Here is a 17,119-nt window from a genome sequence, read left to right as displayed (position 1 = left end):
GCTTTCCAGGGAGCTTCATGAAGCAGGAAGCCAGGAGAAGCTAGCAGATGACGCTGTGTTCGCCATGTGCCCTTCCAGATGAGAGAGGAACCCTGACCGTGTTCGCCATTGGCCCTTCCACTTGAGAGAAAAACCCTGAGCTTCATCAGCCTTCTTGAATCAAGGTATCTTTCCCTGGATGCCTTAGATTGGACATTTCTATAGACTTTCTTTAACTGGGACATTTTCTCAGCCTTCGCACTGTAAACTAGCACCTATTAAATTCCCCTTTTTAAAAGCCATTCCATTTCTGGTATATTGCATTCCGGCAGCTAGAGAACTAGAACATCTACCTTATCGACAGACAAGTAAAACATATGGATCAAAAATAAATAAATAATAGGGGGAACAAATGTTAAAATAAATTTATTAGATTGAAATGCTAGTGATCAATGAAAGGGAGGGGTAATGGGTATGTTAGGTATGAATTTTTTCTGTTTTCTTTTTATTTCTTTTTCTGAATTGATGCAACTGTTCTAAGAAATGACCATGATGACGAACATACAACTATGTGATGATATTGTGAGTTACTGATTATACATCAAGAATGGAATGATCATATGGTAAGAATGTGTCTGTATGTTATGTTTAACAAATAATTACGACGAAACAATACAATTGAATACAAAGTCAAATCATTAAGAAAGCTGCAGATTATTTAATAACATTAAAAAATGTATCATGCCTCTGTGCAGGGTACTCTGCTAACCCTCAGTTTTTGAATGGTAGGTAGATATCCCCTTTTTACATAAAGACATTCAAAACATAGAGACTAAACGACTTGCCCAAGGTCTTCAAGTCCTAACGCAAGGTAGGCACGGACTTGCCTGCTGTCCCGTAAAGCAGCACCTCAGACAGAGGTCAAAGAACAAACAGGACTCTTCTGAATGGGACATATCGGGGCAGGAGTCGCTATAAGCTGGTCTGTCCAGTCCGTTCGCACTCCTCCTACTAAGCACTGGGTCCTCGGTCCTGGTCCCCGCTAACTTCCGGGACGGAAGTGACGCCTATGTTCACGCGCCGGAAATGGACTTGAAGAGTGAGAAGTAGAAGTGGGGGAGGCTTGCGGTGCTGCGATTTGGCCGTCGTTTTGGCTTGAGAGGCTTCGCGGCTTTTGGAGGTGACCGTTGCCATGACGGCCCAAGGGGGCCTTGTGGCTAACCGAGGCCGGCGCTTCAAGTGGGCCATTGAGCTGAGCGGTCCTGGAGGAGGCAGCAGGTGAGGACCCTGGGCAAGCCCAACACCCGCGTCACTACCCCAGAACAGCCCGAGAGGACTGTTGCACTGAGGTGCAACTCTGAAATGTCGGGGTGGTACACAGACGTCACGTGGGGAGGTAGTGTGTTCTCTGCTTGGATGTTAATATGCCCAAAGGATGCTTACTTTATTCCTGCCTGTAGGCCTGGGCCTGACGAACCCGCGAGAGGGCTTGGTCTAATCTGGGTAGGTGCACCCGAGGAGGATCTTTATTCTTTGTCATGCGTAAAACAGAAAATATGGGCTATGAAGTGTGGGAGGCTGCAGCTTTAGTGTCTTGCTTTGGTTCCTTAGGGGCCGAAGTGACCGGGGCAGTGGCCAGGGAGATTCCTTGTACCCAGTCGGTTATTTGGACAAGCAAGTGCCTGATACCAGCGTGCAAGAGACAGACCGGATCCTAGTGGAGAAGGTACAGAGGAATAGATATCACTTGGACCAGTCCCGACCCACACAGCCACCTTCTTTTCCCGGGGAGCATTACGAATATCTTACTGTAGATGGATTGCCCGTATCCTTAATATTTGGCAACCGAGCTGCTTCAGATTAATGTTATTGAGTTTATATCAGCTTCAGAAGTGCTTAATAATTGGAAAAATAAAAGTCGTGGAACATTAGGTATATGAAAGTAGGCTGGAAAGTAAATGTCGGTGGCAGTGTCATCCTTCTAGTTGTCTACCCTAGTTTGCTTATAGCACATATCCAGTCTGTCGGGATATTCTGTTGGCTTTAACATCAAAGTAGATCCAAAATTCTGCCACTTCTTACCACCTTCATATTATCCTCATTCAGCCACCATCATCCCTTGCCCGGATTTCTGTAATAGACTTAAAAACATCCATTCTATTAAGGTATAATTTATTTACGATAAACTGCATTTGTTTATAGTTTCCTAACCTCAGCATTATTGACATCTGAGGCTGAATAATTCTGTTTGGTGGGTGCAGGGGTGCTGTACTCTGCATTTGAGAATGTTTAGCAGGATTTCTGGCATCTACCCATTCGACACCAGTAATATCCTTCCTCAGTTGTGACAACCAAAAATGTCTCCTGGGCAGCAAAATGGCCCTCAAAAGAGAACTATGGATTTAAAGAGTACAATCTGAGGAGCTTTGACAGTTGTATACCCCTAAGAAACAACCACCACCTTGAGATAGAGAACATTTCTTTCATCCCCCTAAAACTCCAAGTCCATCTTTCTTCAACAGCTTTAACTGGCCTCACTATTTCCACCTTGGCCCTTGTAGTCTGTTCCCAGCATAGCAACCAGAATGATCCTTTTAAAGCATAAGTCAGATCATTACCTTCCTATGACTCCTTCTAGAGAAAAAGCCAGAATCTTTACAATGTTCTACTAATAATGTATGATCAAACCCCTTGTAACCTCCTTGATCTCATCTGTCATTTTTCCCATTGTTCATGTTACTTTTGTCACATTGGCCACCTTGCTGCTACTTGAATATTCCAGGCAGATCCTATCTGAGGGTTTATGCTTCCTTCTTCCTGGAGTGCTCTTACCCAGATAGCTTCATGACTAGCTCCTTCCTTTCCTTTAGGGCTCTCAAATGTTACCTTCTTGATAAAAAGTCTACCCTCATGACATTCTTGTTTTCCTACTTTATATTTGTCCATATCATATCAAGTAACCTGTATTATGTATATGATATAGCATATTTATTTTATTGCCTGTCTGCCTTCTCACTCTTTTGAGCTCCATGACAGCAGGATTTTGTCTTTTGTTCACTAATGTATAATAACAGTGTCTGACACTTTGCTTCCTTTTCACCTTTCTCTCTAAGCTGTTCTATTACTCAGTATTAAATGAGCTTTATATCATGGAATGCATGTTATTTTTACAACATGAAAGAGCATTCTCAGTTATTTTTAAAATAAGTATACTATTTCATCTTGCTACATCAATAATAGTATGTATAATATGTGATAGTGAACTATTAAAATAGACTGATTTTAAAGGTAAATCATCATAAAATACTTATCACAAGTCTGTTGTTTGAAAGATTCGATATTTAAACTCTCAGATAATTTACAGAAATGGCAAGTTTGGAAACTATTTACAGATATAGCCATTTATTCTTATACAGCGACCCAAACAGGTAGTGGTGTATTATTCTTTTTATAAAGTTAAATTTAGTTTGCTAATATTCAGGTTGAAGAGTGATAGTGGCCTGCAGCTTTTCTTTCTTATATGGTCCTTGCCAAGTTTTGGTATTTATGAGGCCCCATTAAATGAGTTGTAAGATGCTTCTCATTTTTTATTCTTTTGAGTTTGTGAAAGGATGGCTTTATTCCTTAAATATTTGGTAGAATTCACCAAAGGAAATCATCTGGGTTTAATTATAGATTTAGCATCTTCAGCATTTTTAGGAAAATTTATCTTTCCAGTTTCTTGTGTTTCTGTAAGTCATTTATTTTCTTAGGAATTTATTCCCTAAATTTTCAAATGTATTAGCGTGAAGTTCATAATATCACTTTTAGTATCTGCAGGATCTGTAGAGATGTTCCTTTGCTCTTTCCTGACATTGAATATTTGTCTTCTCTCCTTAAGACTCACCAGTATATTGATTTTATTAATTTCTTTCGAGAAACCACTTCTGGCCTTTTTATTTCATTAATTTATACTCTAATCTTTTATTTCCTTCCTTGTAATTTCCTTGGGTTTATTTTTCCAACATTTTGAGATAGATATTTATTTCATTTATTTTTAGACTTTTGAAATATACTTAAGGTTATAAATTTCTCAATCCAGCTCTGCTCTTTAAGGTTTTTGGTTTTTTTTTTTTGGCATGGGCAGGCTCCGGAAATCAAACCTGTGTCTCCAGCACAGCAAGTGAAAATTTTGCCACTGAGCCACCATTGCACTGCCCTGTTTAAGTTTTAATATGTGGTCTTTTTTGCTATCTGTTAACAGTACTTCTGTTTTCCATTGTAATTTCTTGGATTCATGGAATAGAGTTCATTTACTTCTAAAACACAGGGTATTTTCTAGTTACTTTTTGTTATTGATTTCTAGCTTAACTGCATTGTAGTCAAAGAACATGCTTTGTATAATTTGAGTTCTTTGAGACTTATGTGACAGTTTCTCCATGGATCAGCAAGTGGTCAGTTTTTATAAATGCCCCATGTATGTTTGAAAAGATTGTGAATTTTGTAGTTGTTGGGTGCAATGTTCTATATATAAGTTGGTTCAAGTTTGTTAATAATGTCATTCAAATCTTCTATATCCTGATTCATCTGCTTGTTCTATTAGTTACTGATTGAAGTGCGTTAATCTCTCATTATGATTTTTTTTTCTATCTCTTCAAATGTAAATGAGCCAATTATAGATGCAAAAGTACAAGGACAAAACCAGGGTGGTCTTTTCTTTAGCTAAATTCAGGGGGAAATGACATCTAGAATCTGTAGGGAAAAACTTAAAATGGTGAGTTGTCTGATCTTGAGAAGAGACAGTCTTCAGTGGCAACATGGAAGAGATATGGGGGAACCGAGGAGTCAGCTCAGTTAGAAGTAGGGAATTGAGAATTCTGTTCATTTGACTGCAGCATCAATGATACGGTAAATATAGGACTGGGGTTATTGATCAAAGGTTAAAATTTTGTGTTTGTTTTAGCGCTGCTGGGACATTGCCTTGGGTCCTCTCAAACAGATTCCCATGAACCTCTTCATCATGTACATGGCTGGCAATACTATCTCTATCTTCCCTACTATGATGGTGTGTATGATGGCTTGGAGACCCATTCAGGCACTTATGGCCATTTCAGCCAGTAAGTATTCTTGAAATAATAACCCTTCCCTAAGTTGTCAGAATTAAAGGCAAATTTTTAGACAAAATCCATATTAAAAATCTTTGGCACAACTTGTGTCTAGTTGCAGAGGGAGGGTGAACAGGGTGGTAATGGTCGTAGTGATAGTGGCATGAAGGATAAACTGCTTTTCATGGTTTTCTGTTTGCCTTTTAGGGCCTTGATTTGCTGTTATACAGTTGGTCTGTCTATATTGTTTTAATATATGTTGGCTTGATTCATACTGCAAAAAAGTTTTGTTTTGATAACTTCTGTTACCCCAACAGCTTTCAAGATGCTAGAAAGTTCAAGCCAGAAGTTTCTTCAGGGTTTGGTCTATCTCATTGGTAACCTTATGGGTTTGGCATTGGCTGTTTACAAGTGCCAGTCAATGGGACTATTGCCTACTCATGCATCAGATTGGTTAGCCTTCATCGAACCTCCAGAGGTAAGGCAAAAAAGAAAAAGAAGAGTTAAATTTGAAAGAGGTGTAATACACAGTAAACAGCTCACCCTATCTGATGACGAAGGATTAGAGTTGGTATTAGAGCTCATGTTTTAAGAAAAAAGAGCCAGTAGGAGTTTGAAACTTGTCATTTTTTTTTTTAAGGATAAGGCAAAGCAGAATCTGTGATTAAAATGTTAAATAACTGATTCAGAAGTTAGTTTTTGTTTTCTTTCTTTTTTTGTTTCAGAAGTTATTTTAACACTCATACCACTCACCTAATTTTTTTTTTCTTTTTTCAGAGAATGGAGTTCAGTGGTGGGGGATTGCTTTTGTGACTCTAAGAAGGAAGTACCTGGCACCTTATGTATTTGGATCTCATTTACATACACAGATCCGGTGGCTCCTGGGTATACACACCCTTACAAACTACTCTCATGCTGAAGAGTCAAAAGTTCTCTTTTTTCCATGAAGAGGAAACATATCCTAAAAGGACAATGTCCATATTGCTACAAACACAAAGAAACTATCCACAATCCTGACTGAAAATAATGTAGAAAACTTTATTTATGTTTCCAATACAGAGCAAAACAAGAAATAAAACCATAACTCTCTGTAAACAAAGAATAGTTGCTGCTAAATCAAGACCCACAGCAGCAGCTTCTCATAAATTAAATGGTTGAAAACAAAATAGTTGCACACTTTCCCTTAAACCTATTTTCCTTAATATTTCACTTCTATTTAACATAAGCTATGATATAAAAATTCTGTTGGAGACACTTGTGGAAGATGTAAGAAAGTAATGCTGGATTCAGATTTTACATGATGAAAATAAACCAGACAAAATGAGTACATACATATGCTTACAGTATAATTGCTACTTTAATACCCACAATAATGGATTTTTAACATTGGGGGAATGAAGATTGGGAGGATCCTTGGGACCGCAAGAATCTGAGGCAATTGAATATATAGAATAGTGATCTTTCCCTTGTCAAGAGGAGCCTGGTACTTGTCAAGCAGATGCTGCAATTTTAACTTCAACTTTTAAGATAGCTATGGAAGGCAGAGGGCTAACTGTAGGAGAAATGTATATTATTATAACCTGCCCTGGTAACATTATAGCTAAGACTTAAAAGCTGGCTGATCTCATTCAAGAGGCAGGAGGAGGTCTTTCCTTTCTCTTGAAACACAAAGCCCCTTCCCCTAAGGTGCATTTTCATCAAGTTTTCGGTATTGCTTTATTTGCAGTGATTAAAAGAAACAAGACACTTAACAGACAAACAATATAAGCAACACATACAGACATGAAATGCTCTAGACAGAACTGAGTATAGATCTGGCCTAAAAAAACATTCTTCCATGTAACAGTGATTTTGTTTTAAGAACTGAAGTAGTGGCTACAGTAATTGCCACTAATTCCTATATCCCTTTAAAAGATTCTTAAAGAGCTCCAATCACAGAGCTTCTAAACTAACCTTATTTTCTGTCCCACATTTGTCCTATATGGAAAACAACAACAAAAAGATATCATTTTGCCTGGGTTGTTATAAATGTAGGGGAATTCCTAGGCAGGCTGACCTACAGTTTTTTAAGATCTTGGGTCTTAGGGGACCTCTCTCGACACTGCTGTATACAATCGAGTGTGTGGTGAAAGCTGTAAACAAGCTGCTATGTGAGAAGGGGTGGGAAAAAAGACCTAAGAGCCTATCTGCTTTTCTACCCTGAGTGGGCCTGGAGGTTAAAAAAAGAACAAAGGGAATAAATCAAAATGATCCAATATCTTAAGCCATACTGAAGGGTTTTCTGTCCATTAAGTGTCAAAGAATAACCTGCTGGCATCTAGGTAGCTTGCTCCATATCCTACTGGGTAATCAGAAGAGTGCCAATACTTACCACTAATAAAGCAAAATTCAAATGCAGCCATGAATGAACACAGACAAGAAAGTTTAAACACCTATCTTGTAATAAATGAAGATTTCACATATTTGAAATTATTGCCCAGCCACACAGGGTAGTATGCTTGAAAATCAGATATTTTGTGACTGGTCAATTAAAAAGCTGAGATTGCAGAAGTATTCCTTGGCACATTTAGAGCTTTCTGAAAACAAAACTGAAGTAGCAGAAGACCTTTAGCTTGGATAATCTCTAGTTCAGAGCCAAATTCCTAAAGTCAGGAAAAACAACATTAAATCAAAGAAGGGAAAATGTTCATACTCTGGGCATTTAGGTGAAAGCCTCAATTCTTCACTATGGCTTTGGAGATGAGGCCACAGGTTTCTTAGTTAAAAAAAAAAAATAGTTACCTGAATCAGGCCAATGCCAATCTACGCCATTTCAGCAATGTAGGTAAGGAAAGTAGCAACTCATTAACTTTGGCACTATGGAAAGAGTATGGCTCTAGAACTTATAATTCCATTGCTGGATTCTCCCTTTAAAAAATAGTCTAAGCTATTAGGGAAGAATTTTAGCCAGTCTTCCTATGATTTGTTCCTGTAATTTTTTTTCTGACCTGCGCCTCTTAGCCTAGAGGGCATGAAAGGGAAAAGGAAAGGAGAACCTATTGGTCAATGTTTGATGTAAGTTATATTTCTTAGATAACAGCTTGTGTGTTTTGCCCCTGTCACATAGATAACCACAGACTACTTCAGTAAATCTTAATAGCTACTTTTCTGGAGTACCCTTGGTTCAGTCATTTGAAAAGAACCAAAAAGAAATAATTCTTACTCTACTTTTCAGAAAGTGATTTCCAGTGTAACATGGCCTGTGATACAGTCTTAACCCAGACTAAGTTTTGAGTTAGAGAAACCAACAGCCGAAACACACCAACCTAGCAGATATACTTAAACCTGGTATTTTGAGAGACTTATTTTGAAGAAAAGTAGAGGCTGCAGTCATGTTTCAGTTTTTGTACAGCAGTGCCATAGTATAAAATTAGAGTACTCGAGAGCAATGGGTACACTAAAGAAAATTGGCTAAAAAAGGTTTCCATCTTGGCTTGCCATAGCTTATCTCCACAAGGGTATTAGGCTCTATATTCTTGTCCATGGATTCTTCAGTAAGATGAAATTGCATCTCTGTTACCCAATGGTGTCATCGGCTGGACTTGTGAGATTTCATCTTGAATGTTGGATATGTGCTCGCTTTTGTCTTCAGTTCAACTTCTAGCATACCTTTGTCAAGAATTGGCTTAGCTTGCTAATTCTAAATGGCCGACTGGTAAAGACATGGCTATTAAGACTTGACCATATTTCTGACTTTGAGGGAATATCTGCTTCTATTATAAAGATAGCAGGTCATATGGAAGCAAAGAGCAGATCTATTTGTGCCTTTTTGGACAAATACTTTAGCTCATCCAGTTCAGTAGGATCTTGTAGAATATAGGTCTCTAGTTCAATGGGGGTGATACTAAAGGGCTGGTGCCTCCATGAAAGGTAGAGAGAGACCTTTTAGGAAAAGTGAGGCCAAGCAAAGTCATTTGGAGGAGTTTAAGAATAAATGGTTATCACTTCGCTGCCACCACCCCGGACAAGGAGGACTCGCTCTAGTCCCTCGGTGAGCACTTCTAAGAACTCCATGTCTTCGGAATTTGTCAAGGAGTCAAATAAGCACAAGAATATACTTAACAACCTGGCATCAGGATAATCTGAATTTATCTGATCAGAGAACTGTAAAATCAACATGTTTGTTTTTATTATATACTCAGAATTGGAAAAATCTGAACTTTGAATTTGATTTAGCCTTGTAAAATAATTTTTTGGTGTCTATGTAATACAAGACTTTCCCATTTGTTAAATGTTTTCTAAATATTATTAAAAATCGGGAAACCCACAGTAATATGTTATTCTAAAGGTAACATAAGACCAAAAAATATAAAAAAGAAGAAAAAGCTACAAGAGGGCACCTTGTAAGATGCCTAGAAAGAACCCAAGTTATTTCTAAGTGAAGCTGCACAAAAAGCTTCTGCCAGTTTTTTTTTAAATTATTTTTTCCTTACAGTAAAAGATGGGAATGGACCAGCCTACGTAGCTGCAGTGCTGAAGGGTTCCCATAGCTGAAGGAGGCTCTACCTCCTGCATTCCCCTTGATTCCAAAAGAAAGCTTTGCCAAGTGGATAGAGCTTGACAGAGAAAAAGGATGTGGGTATTCTGTTTATAGGATTGTCAGGAAGGGTTTTATGCACTGAATATTATAAATTACACTATATCACTGAAAAGCCTCTTTAGGGTTCAGAGAGAATACTGCATTATATTGCCAGATCCCAAGAGGAGCTTAATCTCACTGCTTTGTCAGAATCCTTGTCCAAGAATTTCAACAATCTTCCCTCCTCAAAGGGGGAAACTGGTCAGAGGCAGTGACTTTTATAGTTACCTTGTCTCATCTAAGAAGCAATATTTTCCATATTGGCAACTCCATTCTTGAAAAGGATACAGTTTTCATCACCTTCAGGATTTCGGGGTGGTCCTGGCATATTCAACAAAACCAGCTTGGCTTCATGGGACTTGTTAACTATAACCTCATTGAGTTTGACTGCTGTATGCATCCGTCTCACATTTGACTGGTCCCTGGGTGAGGAAGAAATAAAGGGTATTAAAGCAAAGAGAATACTAACCATATAATCAACCTTAAAAACAGAGACCCACTGTATTTTTCCTTAATTATGGAAGATGTGATGCACAGAATGACTGATAAGTTTGTTTCTTCAGAGTATCTCAAAGACAAACTTTAAAATTGTCTTCATTTACATTACTTAAGCCCATGAAATCAGAAATAAGTGAATCGGGGGTTATTTTATAAAATGAAAACTTAAAAATATGAACCTGTTTCAGAAAACTGGAAATTCAAATAAGCATAAAGGAAAAGGAAATAAGATGTCAAACTAAGAAATTTTCACACTAAATCTTTGTAGAATTTTCTTCATAAATGGTTGGGGCCAAAAAACAAAAGTAGACCTCCAAGCCTCTGCCATTTCAAGAGGGAACTCGTGGCTATTTTAAGTGGCAGGTTTAATGATCTTGCTCTTCTCTCAGTTTTCTTTCTCTTCCTCCAAGCTGGTCGATAGAAGCAGGGATGGACAATTTACCTGATGGAAAGATTCTCTGTATCACCCTCCTCAAGTTTTATATCCCCAGAAACATGATCCTCATTCCACGATAAGTGTTTTCTATTTTCAAGGAGGAAGTAAAGCAGAAGGAAAAATGAGGAAGCCACTGAGTAGAATGGAAAGAAGCTTAGCTATGGTTCAAATTAATACTTCAGTTGTCAATTTCTGGCTAAGTGATCTTAAGGGAATGTCACTTAATCTGAGCCAGAGTTTCATTAATATTCTAGCAACCACCCCCATTGATTGTCTTCTATGTGCTGGTTACTATCCCAAATGCTTTATATATGTGATTTCATTATCACAGCACACAGATTAAATAACTTATTTGTCATCTTTTACATATGTAAAAGTGAAAGTTCAGAACAGTAAGATAACCAAACAGGAATAAAAAATTATTATCACAGGGTGGTTGTAAAGATTAAGTGAGATATCAAGAAAATACATATATTAGTTGTACCGATTTGAATCTGTGTGGACCCCAGAAAAGCCATGTCCTTTAATTCTCATTCAATATTACTGGCTGGGAGCTTTTTGATTGTTCCCATGGAGATGTGACCCACCCAATTGTGGGTACTAACTTCTGATTAGATGGCTTCCACGGAGTTGTGACTCCATCCAATCCAGGTGGGTCTTGATTAGTTATTAGAATCCTTTAAAAGAGGAAGCAATTTGGAGAGAGTCCCTTTTTAGAATGACAGAGCCACGAAGCAGACAGCTCATGCAGCTAGAGTCCTTTGGAGATGAAGAAGGATTACGACCCCTAGGGAGCGTCATGAAATAAGAAGCCTAGAAAGAAAGCTAGCAGACATCGCCTGGCTCGCCACTTGCCTTTCCAGTTGAAAGAGAAACCCTGTACTTCATCGGCCTTTCTTGAGTGACGGTAATCTCTTGTTGGTACCTTAATTTGGACATTTTATAGACTTGCTTTAACTGGGACATTTTCTTGGCCTTAGAATGGTAAGCTAGCAACTTATTAAATTACCCTTTTATAAAAGCCATTCCGTTTCTGGTATATCACATTCTGGCAGCTAGCAAACTAGAACATCAGTATAATATATTACAACATTCTTCTGTTTACCATACCTCCCAAATTGGACAATCAACCATTTCAGTTTTGTTGCCCTAAACCACAATGGCCACATCTCAAACTATGGTATCAACTACCTTACTTCTAATACGTTAAACTCTAATACAACTTCTCTAATTCACATTCTTTCTACTCCTGGTTCCATTTTCTGACTTCTTTAGATTTCCAGCCCTTGGAAGATTCTCTTCCAGGTATATTCTTCTAGTCAGTCCAGGGCCCATGAAGCATCATTTCAATGATGTCTGCCCCTGAAACTCTACTGTCCTCTCATTCTGCCCTGCTGATCAACCCAAACATCAGGGTTTTTACTCCTACCGCCATGTTTATGAGAAAAAACAAATGAACACAATGTGGTACTAATTGGTACTACTTTACAATAGCCTATTTTAGCTGTCCCTTAAAAGCTGCTTCACAATCCTATTGCCTTTTTCCAGTCAGTTCTCCCCAGTGCTCTTGGCTACCAGATGTCTTCACCATACCCCCCACCTCCCCTCGCCAAAAAAAAAAAAAGCCCAGAAGCTCTCTAGTTCTTATCACACTTCCCTCTATGCTGGCTCCCAATTTCTTATCTAAGGAGGAAGCCACTGCTTTTTTTTTTTTATGTTTCAGTCTTGAAATTTTAATTTTAACATCCTTTACACACACACACAACATCACTTTGCTTTGCATGCTTTGCTTTTGTTACATAACGTGATTATCCTTTATCTAGTTTTTAAAAATATTTTCATTGATAAATCTTCACACACATACATTCCATACATGGTATACAATCAATGGCTCACATTATCATCACATAATTGTGTTCACCATGATAATTTTTAGAATATTTGCATCACTCTAGAAAAATAAACAAAAAGAAAAAAGAAAAAACTCATACATCCCATGCCCCCATCCCTCCCTCTCATTGACTACTACTATTTCCATCTACTCACTGATTTTACCCTTTGTCCCCCCTATTATTTATTTATCCATTTTTTTTTTTTTACTCATCTGTCCATACCCTGGATAAAAGGAGCATTGGACACAAGGTTTTCACAATCACACAGTCACATTTTAAGTAGGTTTAGGCTATCCTTTGCAGGAATAAGTTTCATAGGGGCATACCCCAAGATCAAAGGCTTGACCTATTAATTGTCCCCTCTGCTTGCGAGAATATCAGAAATTCTCCAAATGGGAAAGATGAATATTTCCTCCTTTTCCCCCAGTCCCATAAGAGGACTTGGCAAATACTTCTTTATTCACTGTCCAAGTTACTCTGGAATATACCAGGGCATCACACTAACCTGGACAAACCAATAAAATCTCATGCCCTATTCAAGATTCCATGTACTTATGGTGTTCAACTAAACTGACCATACAAGTTAAATAAGAAAATGCACTACCCAAAATGTAAATTTTGCACCCAATAAACATCTCTCCCTTTGGTCTTACATAGAAGTTGAAGTTTTTAAAATATAGATAATATCATCCTTTACTCTGTATTCTGATTTACCTCAGTCCTATCCAGATCAGCTTCATTCATATCTCAACTCAAAGTCTGATCCCTTTTTTAACTTTTTAAACAGTTCCTGTATGGGGTACTGCTGACTTTCATAGCTTCAGAGCTCTAACCCTGAGTCTCAGGTGTCACATAATACCGGAAGTTTCTGGGAATGACCAGGTTATAAACAAACAGCTCAGTATCTCAGAATTTAGAAATAACAATTACAGCTCCTGAATATATGTGACTGCTGTAAGAGCTCACAATCTAGGACCCTTTACAAGAGGCCCCAACCTGATAACCCATGTTCTCAACTTCAGTTCACTGAGTTTTTATTTTACAGTTAGTTCATATGATTGAGGCATGATAATATTTGTCTTTCTGTTTCTGACATTTCATTCAACATAAGGCTCATATACCTAGTTACATGCTTTGAGCCACTGCTGCTTAATTTATGAAAAAAAGAGGTACTCATTCTCATAGCTTCTGGTCTCCATTCTACATATGTTTAGCATAGGTAGGCATTTTGTGTTTAAATTCCTTATTTATCTTATTCTTCCTGGAAGCCCGTTATACCCTGGGAACTGCTTAACTAAATGCTCTTCAACATAAAAATCTAATTAAATTATTCTACCTAGATCTCTGTAAACCTCTTCTTAGTAGCCTCCACTTCATCTATGTAACCTGTAAATGTTAATGTTTCTCAAGGATTTTGTCCTTGGGCTTTTAGTTATGTTAACATCAGTGAAACCTCATTCACTCCCGTGCTCCCAAATAGTACACACACCGTAATGACTTCCAAATCTTTACCACTTGGGCTGACTTCCGTGAATTTCGGACAAGTATCTAACTGCCTAACGAATAGCTCCATGGCTACCTAAAGCTTTGTTATTCAAAATGGAGTAATACAAAATTTTTATTCAATTGAGAAATTAGCGGAATAATTTTAAAGTTATTTTTAAGAACTCCTGTGGAAATGATTCATTATGCTAGTGGAAGGTTTTATATAACTTAACTTCTCTTACTCAAAAGTGAGTGAAAAGCTCCTCCTTAATCCACTCCTTCTGTAATACCTATTTATATACTATCAACCTTTTAGTTATGTGAAATTCAAGGAACCCTTCTCCAACACTGCCCATCAAAAATTCTCTTGTGTGGTACTACTCAAAGGGTGGTCTGTGAACTGGTGGCCTGTGAATTGTTTTTTAATGTGCTGAGAAGATAAGGAACTTCTGCTCTGTTTAATTCAACTGATAAATATTTTTCATAACTAGACTTTCTCAACAAAGGATGCCAAGTGTTAATTTACATTCTCATTGGAGACTGGCACTTTTATTAACTAGCACTGCACTTTAGCTAGAGAATAAAAATCTAAACTAAGTTTGCCCCTCTCTATCTAACAGCTCAATGTTTTGTTCTCTTATATTTAAAGCTTATTAGGATAAAACGTCTAGATCTCCTTAGCTTTCTCATGAGGTACAGTACATATAGTGGTTGAAAGTGTGATATCTATCTACAGTGAGACACATTTAATAAAATCTGTTCCTGCCACATCAGGGCCCTGTTATGTGATTTCACCTACTGTGTAAATAATTGGGGAAATTATGTAACTTCTCTAAGCCTCAGTTTTCTAAAATAGTAAGTATAGCATGTGATGGGCTTCCAGGAAGATGGTGGAGTGCAGTAGGTTGAGTTTACCCCTGCTTCATGGGACAAGATAAGGGAGGGGGACAGAATGACTGGGACTGTGGTCCTGGAGTGGTAAGTGATCATAGAGGGTCTTCACTCTTTCTTGAGGAGGATAGAGGTGGCAGGGGGAGGCACTGGGATGGGGAAAGCAGGGTAGGTTGGATCGGCCTTGATCCTCATAGGGGTGGACAGTGGGGAAGTGTAGATTGGAGGGAGCCGACCATTCTTCTATTCCAGCTGGCTCCAGCTGCTGGCTGGGGAGGTCCCCAAAGTAGCTCTGAAGGTGGTAGCACCCGTGGGGAGCCCGAAGGCAGACCCAGCTGTCTACTGAGAAAAGCCACGCCCCCAGGTACTGAGAGTTGTTGCCCAGCTGGGTGTTGTGAATAGCTGTCCTGTTAGGCACAGTGTGTGCAGGATCTGCTGGGCACAACAGGTCAGCTGTTCCCCTGGGTACTGTAGCTGACGCCCCCATCCTGCCCTTACGGGCCCCATGTGCCTCGTATGCCATCTTTCCAGCCAGCAGCTGCAGTTGGGGAGGGGTGGGCCTGAAAGAGGAGGTGCATCAGTGCCACATCCTGGTGAGAAGCAGTAAATGCAAGGGGGCAAACTCCCCATCTGTCTAGGCTCTTTTTTTACTTCTTCTTTTTTGTTTTTTCTTCTTAAAATATTGTTCTCTCTATATATGTATTAGAATTTTATATATAAAATTATTTTTTTAATTTATTTTATTTAATTTTATGTTTAAATTTAAATTTTGTCTCCCTTCTGTGGGCACAGTCTGAGTTCATTCTCAATATATCTTGGGGTGTCTCCTTCTGACTTTGGGGCCTACTAATGTTGAGGTGTATTTTTTTCTCATGTTTTTATTATTGTTTTTGTTTTACGGTGCATAGGGAATTGAGCCCAGGTCTCCTGCATGAAGGGTTGGCATTCTGCCATTTAAGTATTGGTGCATTGCTGCCTAGCTTTTTCAAAATTTTTATTAATAAAACCAATCAAAATACAATATGAACATTCTTTTTTTTTTTTCATCACATAGTTGTATATTCTGCCTAGCTTTTAGTAGAATTGTAACCCCTACATGAGATCTGGGCCTTGGTATGGTAGGGAATTATTGAAAAGCCAAGTGAAAAAGGAAACCTTCCTTTCCTTTCTTTGGTGCAAAACCGAGTTAAATGCCCTTAACATAATAAAAAATCACAAAGCACATTACTATCCAAGCAGAAATGGCTCAGCCAAATGATCAAATCAAAATTCTGAGGAGAAAGAATATGGAACAACTACTCAAGGATATTTATAAAGAAATAAAGATATCAGGAAGCCACTGGAAGAGCATAAATAAGAAACAGAAACATTAAATAGAAAAATGGCAGATCTCACAGAAATGAAAGCTACAGTAGACCAAATCAGAAACATACTAGAGACACATGAGAGTAGATTTGAAGACATAAAGGAAGAATAAATGAGTTAGAAGACAGAAAACTGAACTAGAGCACACAAAACAACAAATGACAATAAAAATGGAAAAAATGGACTTGGCTCTTAGGGAAATAATGGACAATAAGAGGCACGCAAATATAAGAATCATTGGTGTTCCAGGAGAAGAGAAAAGAGCTGGGAAAGTTACTTGAAGGTATAATTCAGGAAAACTTCCCAAGTTTTACAAAAGACATACATATGCAAATCAAAGAGGCCCAGCAAACTCCAAATAGAATATATCTGAAAAGGCCTACTCCAAGACACATACTAATCAAACTGTAAAATGTTGAAAAGAAACAGAAAGTCCTGAGAGCAGCATGAGAAAAGCAATCTAATACATAAAAGGGAAGAACTGCTTTTACATTAATAACTTTGAACGTTAACAGAATAACTCATCAATTAAAAGATACAGATTGGCAGAATGGATTAAAAAATATAATCCATCTATACGCTGTTTACAAGAGACACATCTTAGACTGAATGACACAATTAGATTGAAAGTAAAAGGACGGAAAAAGATATTCTATTGCAAGCTGTAATCAAAAGAAAGCAGGAGTAGCTATATTAATATTAAATAAAATAGATTTTAAATATGAAGACCTCATAAGAGACAAAGAAAGACACTACATATTAATAAAAGGCACAATTACTAAGAAGAAATAATAATCATAAATGGTTATACTCCCACTCAAGGAGCTATAAAGTAGCAATGCTGTATTGAATACCATGACAGTGGATAAGA

The 17,119-nt window shown here is 38.0% G+C and overlaps 2 protein-coding genes across 5 annotated transcripts in view; one reads left to right on the top strand and one right to left on the bottom strand.

Annotated features, from left to right (window-relative positions):
• The first annotated feature begins 1,041 nt into the window (after nt 1-1,041).
• On the top strand, nt 1,042-6,044 carry EMC4 (ER membrane protein complex subunit 4). 2 transcript variants are annotated; one of them, XM_077127353.1, is made up of 5 exons: nt 1,042-1,257; nt 1,591-1,705; nt 4,922-5,075; nt 5,381-5,541; nt 5,841-6,044. In XM_077127353.1, exons 1-5 carry the CDS (start codon nt 1,172-1,174, stop codon nt 5,874-5,876), a joined length of 552 nt encoding a protein of 183 aa, XP_076983468.1. In that variant the 5' UTR covers nt 1,042-1,171; the 3' UTR covers nt 5,877-6,044. The 2 variants fall into 2 exon arrangements, with proteins under 2 accessions (XP_076983468.1, XP_076983469.1); XM_077127354.1 differs by lacking the exon at nt 1,591-1,705 and having other exon boundaries at nt 1,053-1,257.
• A 33-nt stretch (nt 6,045-6,077) lies between these two features.
• SLC12A6 (solute carrier family 12 member 6) overlaps nt 6,078-17,119 on the bottom strand; it is a 200,971-nt gene continuing 189,929 nt past the window's right edge. For all 3 annotated transcript variants that reach the window (XM_077127350.1, XM_077127349.1, XM_077127351.1), the window contains 2 exons: nt 9,970-10,103; nt 6,078-9,118 (listed from right to left, as the gene is read on the bottom strand). In XM_077127350.1, coding sequence (XP_076983465.1) covers nt 9,027-9,118; nt 9,970-10,103 — 226 coding nt within the window. In that variant the 3' untranslated portion in view covers nt 6,078-9,026. The remainder of the gene's footprint in view (nt 9,119-9,969; nt 10,104-17,119) is intronic.

The sequence above is a fragment of the Tamandua tetradactyla genome, chromosome 14 (genome assembly GCF_023851605.1).
Source record: "Tamandua tetradactyla isolate mTamTet1 chromosome 14, mTamTet1.pri, whole genome shotgun sequence".
NCBI classification, from domain to species: Eukaryota; Metazoa; Chordata; class Mammalia; order Pilosa; family Myrmecophagidae; genus Tamandua; species Tamandua tetradactyla.
Note: the sequence above shows the minus strand (reverse complement) of the source record. Positions and strands in the feature narration are given on the sequence as shown.

Excerpts from the sequence above, each read along its gene's own strand:
- EMC4 (XM_077127353.1), top strand. The coding sequence starts at position 1,172 with ATGACGGCCCAAGGGGGCCTTGTGGCTAACCGAGGCCGGCGCTTCAAG. Across the intron at positions 5,076-5,380 it reads ACTTATGGCCATTTCAGCCA|CTTTCAAGATGCTAGAAAGT; the intron begins GTAAGTATTCTT and ends TTACCCCAACAG. Across the intron at positions 5,542-5,840 it reads CCTTCATCGAACCTCCAGAG|AGAATGGAGTTCAGTGGTGG; the intron begins GTAAGGCAAAAA and ends TTCTTTTTTCAG.